The 5910-nt window shown below is 38.9% G+C and overlaps 1 protein-coding gene across 1 annotated transcript; it reads right to left on the bottom strand.

The window, feature by feature from the left end:
- Positions 1–1429: 1429 nt before the first annotated feature.
- Positions 1430–4708, bottom strand: LOC149139074 (uncharacterized). The gene has a single exon (XM_089450582.1). The coding sequence runs from the start codon at positions 4706–4708 to the stop codon at positions 1430–1432; it is 3279 nt and encodes a 1092-aa protein (XP_089306708.1).
- Between the last annotated feature and the right edge of the window lie 1202 nt (positions 4709–5910).

Below are 5910 nucleotides of genomic sequence, written 5' to 3'. Positions count from 1 at the left end.
TTTTTTCATTAAAATCCAATTAAAATTGTTAAAGAAATTAATTAATAATACCAAAGCTCCAATTCTTATTTCTTTTTTTTTTCTTTTAAAATTTTTTATTTTATTTAAAAATTTTAATCCAAATGAATTTTTATTTGATTAAAATTATTATTTCATTAAAAAATTTTATACCAATTGAATTTTTATTTGATTAAAATTATTTAAAAAATTTTATTTCAATTGATTTTTTTTTATTTTTTTTTTCAATCATGGTCAAACATTGTCAATCATGGTCAGCCATGGTTCAATGTCATGGTGTGACAAATATTTTCTCAATATGAAAATTAACAATGGTCAACCATGGTCTAACGTCGCATTGTGAAAAAAATTGTCTGAATATGAAAATTAACCCTGGTAATCCATGCTCAACCATGTTTATCTTAGGGTTATATACCTAGGATTTAATAATATTAACTGATAAAAGTAGCAATTATAATTAATAACAATAATCTTAATAATAAAATTATTTAGTAATAATAATTATTATGTTAAAATTATAATAATAAATTTAATAATAATTAGTGTAAGGATCCCCTATTTCACCCTCAGGCGGATGGACTGTCATTAACCTTTGTTTTTTTATTTTTTTTTTAAATTATAATGGACGATGGGATTGGTTATAGAGGGAATATATTTCTAATATTCTTCATATGAACCGGGGTTGGAGTGTTGAGATTAAACCACGCGTTGTATGGAGCATGAAGCAATGGCGAAAAATGTAACATATTTTTTTTTTAATTTGATCGAGTCGATCCGTCTTTCCACTGGTAAAGTGGAAACACAGGAAATCGAAAGGACTCGACAACAGAGCTTTGCATAGACTATTTATACACCACAACGGTGAGCGATGGATGTCAATTTCACTGACACTTTTCTAAACCCAAAATTCAACTCATTAGATAATGGACAGTCTGATCTACTTGCAGATCTGAAAATTAAAAACAGAGAATAACAGAACAGACTGTAGACACAAACACTGGAATAACACAGGTCTGCAAACAATACCACTACTTTATTATGAAGAAGAGATGAGCATTTTATAAACAATGCAATCATTCTCTTTATTACAAAAGATAAAATCAAACTGCATAATTAGATAAAGCCAATATATTTTAGATGTTTCCTTTTTCCTAGTTTTTCAGATGTTTCCCTCTTTTCTATTCTTGGATGTTTCCAATGAAATAGTATGCTTTTTCTTGGTTGCCCAATCAGTGAGATGTTGCTGATTTTTGTGTCCTTTCTGGTTGCCCAATTCCTCCCTGTTTAGATCAGGAAGCATCCCGGCTTCCTCCACCAACTGAGGGAAATTGCGTTGCAATGTTTCTGCATTGATCCATTTTGCCTGTGCTGATGTGTGTCCCTTCCGACCAACCAAATATGAGAAGTATGGCTAATGTCGTGTATCCCATTTCTTGAAGTCCAGAATTGTATCTTTGAGCAGAGGAGGCTGAAAATCTGGAATATTATCAACCGGATGATGAATTGTAACAGATTCCTCAAGGAGAGGTGGTTCAAATAATTTGAGATTATTAACATTAAGAACATCGTGGATGCCAAGCTGGGAAGGCAAGTCCAAGCGATATGCATTTTCTCCAATGCGTTCCAGAACAGTATATGGGCCATATCTCAGAGGGTGTAGCTTATGATGCTGGCCCTTGAAGCGTTGCTTGTCCAACAAGAGCCACACACGATCTCCAGGTTGAAAAGACAAGTGTGTTCGCTGCTTGTCATGTCTCTGTTTGGCACGATCTTGGGCTGCTTGCAAAGCAGCAGTTACTTGAGCTTGGCGTTGAGAAATGGAGTGTATAAAATGATGAGCTGATTTTTGTTCCTGTAAATCATTTGCCATCTCCGCATAGTCCTCATTCACAGCATGTACCACTGCATCAATCAGGCTTTGTTTGTTTTGCTGACTAAGAACTGCAACATTTCCAAAGTCTACATATGCAATACGTCCATCACGCATGGCAAAAATGTTCCCAGGATGTGGATCTCCATGAAACAACCCAAATTCTAGTAGCTGTCTCAGAGCAGCACTCACACCAACAGTGAGAAAATCAGGTATGCGGATGCCAACTTCTTTAATAGCTTGTGGATCAATGCAACGGATGCCATCAATCCATTCCATCACAAGAACCCATGAACCAGAAAGTTCTTTGTATACTCGAGGAATCTTAACTGTTGGATCGTCTTTGAAGTTCTCCAAGAAGTCCTCAATGTTACGTGCCTCAAGTGTATAGTCAAGCTCTTCAAGTAGCTTCTCGCCAAATTCATCAACAATAAGCTCTGCATTACAACCAAGTTTCTCAAGACTAATGCCATTCAAAAATGAAGCTAGAGTTCGAAAAAGGAAAAGATCCCTATATATGATAGGTTCAATTTCTGGCCTCTGTACCTTTATAGCAACCTCTTCGACTAAGCCACGAAGAGTGGCACGATAAACCTGTCCTAAACTTGCTGCTGCTATAGTCTGAGAAGATATTTTGCTACATATTTGTTCAATAGGTACACCAGCCTCTTCTTCTATGATTGTAAAAGCAATCTTATTTGGAAACGAAGGAAAATCATCTTGGAGAATGCAAAGTTCATTCATATAATCTTCACGAACAATATCAGGTCTGTTTGCCAAAATCTGGCCAGCTTTGACAAAGGAAGGTCCCAAATCACATAGCAAATTCCGAAGTTGCTCTGCACGTAATGGAACTATCTCTAGACCCCTCCCAACAAGTCGATCATAGAAAAGGGTGATCCAATATAGCCCTAGTTTCGAGAGGATCTCTACTCCATGACCAAAAAGTGAGAATACTGCCCCTCTTGAGCCTAAAACTTTTTCCCTAACCATTTCTGGAGTATATTTTTGAAAAGGAAAGCAGCCACCTCGTTCAAGATCAAGCACCTCCATAGCTTTGCTAGATTTTTCTTGTGAAAATCTCATCATAGAATTACCTTCTTCTCCTCTTTTCCGCAATGGTACCTTATTTCTTGGTGCAACTTCTTGAGAACTAGAACTTGAATTGGATGCTGCATAAACCAGAATCTTTCTTTTTTGTCTTGCAGGTGCCAACTTTTCTGTCTTCTGACTGTAAGTACTTGTTTTTACATCTAGATAGTTGTCAACAAATATTTGATAAAACAAGTTGCGAAGATGACTGTTGCTACTAGCAGAAGACCCATTGAAGTCCCTGTGCACAAACACTGCATACCTGTTGTCTGAATATGACGAGGATGACGTCTGAATATGACCGGATGTCAACAATTCTTCAATTTGGCGTTCTATCGCAATTGCCTCTCGAGGAGCAAGGCGATAAGATGGGGCATTGGGTAAGGAAGCGCCAGGAATAAGATCAATGTGGTGTTCAACAGAGCGTGCTGGAGGCAGCCCTGTGGGTTGGGTGAAGACATCTACAAATTCATGGAGTAGAGGAGCCATTGAAAGAGGGACTGGATTGGTGAGGTTGTCTGGCTTGACGGGGCGAACCAAGCACAAAGAAACATCTTGGTTTAAATTGACTCTCATAATGGGAGCTTTGCCAATGGAAGGTTGGGTTGATGTGCTAGCTGAGGATGTGAGCACATAGGTGCACCCATCGTGCTGCAAGTGGTATTGGTGATCTGTAGCATGATAAACAGCATGTCGAGCCTCTTGGTATGGAATTCCTAGCAATAAATCAGCACAATCTAGAGGAGAAACATCACATACCACAGTATCACGAAAAGGTCCAATAGCAAAGGTGACAGCACAACATTGTGAGATGGTAAGACGAGGACCGTCCTTTCTGACCCAACCGAGCTGATACGGGTGGGGGTGAGGAGTGGTGGGAAGGCAAAGGCGTTCAACTAAGTCTTGTGACACAAGATTCTTTTGACTCCCATTGTCAAGAATAAGCATGGCCAACTCATGTTTGATTTGACAATTATGGGTAAACAAAGGCGTAACAGAGGTGTTTGTTGCATTAGCAGTCATGAGGATGAGAGAGGGGTCCACTTCTGTCGGATTTTCGAGAGAAACAGCTGGAAGTGGGGTAGTGGCCTTTGGTTGTTCGACCTCTGTAAAAAGAGTTTTCTGGGGGTGGAGATTTTTCAATACTCGACAATCTGCAGAAGCATGTGAGTTGGTCTTGTGAAATGTGCACCAGGGGGTGCGGTGAGGTGTGGGGGATGAGGCAGAGGCGACATTAGAAGAATCAAAGGAAGATGGACCATTTCTGGCTTGAGGATATCGGATTCGAGTACCCACTTTGCGTTCCACCGCCAGGGCCCGAATAAAGGCCTTGTCTAATGAAGCACTATCAAACAACTCAACTTCACGACGGAGAAGCATTAGCAAACCAGAATTAAATTTGATAATTAGTACCTCGTCTGGATCTGATATATGGAGTTGAATGCGCAACTTGCAGAAGACATCAATGTAGGCTTGCACTGATTGATTGGGTAGTTGTCGAAGCTGCAACCATTTGGCAAGGAGATTTTGTATATATCCTGGAGGATAGAAGCGTTCACGTAAGGCCTCGCAAAAGAGATTCCAAGATGTGATAGGCATCGATTTGGTCTCGGCTTGTTCTCCAAGTTCCACAACCAAGGACATATTCTCAAGATGAGTATCCCACCATGTTTGTGCTAGGCCTTCCAATTGTAGACTGGCGATCTGAAGTTTCATCTCCTCGTCCATTGTTGGACAGGTTCTAAAATAGTTGGAGAGGCTGCAGATCCAAGAATCAACAGTCTCACCATTCATTTGCCCTGAGAATTTGGGCAGTTGAAAGCGTGTATCAAGCTGCATTTGCCCTGGAGGGCGTTGTTGTTGTTGCAGCATAATTAGCTCTTGAAGAGCCCTAGCTAAATCATTCACTGGCGAGTTCATGATTTTCATCCACTGAATGGAGTGAAATGTATGACCCTTAAAAAAAAAATTCTTCGAACAGGTGGATGGCTTCCAAGATCTTACGCTCTGATACCAATTGATCTACTTGCAGATCTGAAAATTAAAAACAGAGAATAACAGAACAGACTGTAGACACAAACACTGGAATAACACAGGTCTGCAAACAATACCACTACTTTATTATGAAGAAGAGATGAGCATTTTATAAACAATGCAATTATTCTCTTTAGTACAAAAGATAAAATCAAACTACATAATTAGATAAAGCCAATATATTTTAGATGTTTCATTTTTCCTAGTTTTTCAGATGTTTCCCTCTTTTCTATTCTTGGATGTTTCCAATGAAATAGTACGCTTTTTCTTGGTTGCCCAATCAGTGAGATGTTGCTGATTTTTGTGTCCTTTCTGGTTGCCCACAGTCACACTTTTCCATTGTGGGAGTTTTATGCGACATTGAATGTGAATTGTTTTGGTTTTGGACACCGTAGCATTGTTCAATTGCTTGCTAATTACAATTGTTCGTTGTCATATCTCTGTTCCATTGTTCAGAGGTTCACATTGCCATGTCAGCCTCGTTCTAGTAAGATCACTCAAGAATGCGACATTCACTCACATAATCCCTCGTTCCAGTCATATCAATTGTGATTGTGAATTTTCTCAGGGAGATAAATGTATTCCTTGACCTGGACTACACAATATATCAATCTTTTCAACAATACGAACAAGCTTTAAAGTAGAGTCTCAATTGTGTATTCTCGGCGCAATTGGACAGTGATTGTGATCCAGCAAAAGAAGCTATACTGGAAGACTACGAGAACAAGGATAAGAATGATCTAATGTTTCACGTTCGATGTGAAGGTGAAATGTGGTGAGGTTAAACCACAACTTCAATGCAAGCGGGTTCAACCACTTCACATTTCCTGGGAAATTCACATTTGGATTATGGTTTGAAAAAATCTATAGCATTGGTTTCATTTAAAAATGTACAC

The sequence above is a fragment of the Pinus tabuliformis genome, chromosome X (genome assembly GCF_031772625.1).
Source record: "Pinus tabuliformis cultivar Carrire ecotype Pingquan chromosome X, CPIR1, whole genome shotgun sequence".
Lineage (NCBI taxonomy): Eukaryota > Viridiplantae > Streptophyta > Pinopsida > Pinales > Pinaceae > Pinus > Pinus tabuliformis.
Note: the sequence above shows the minus strand (reverse complement) of the source record. Positions and strands in the feature narration are given on the sequence as shown.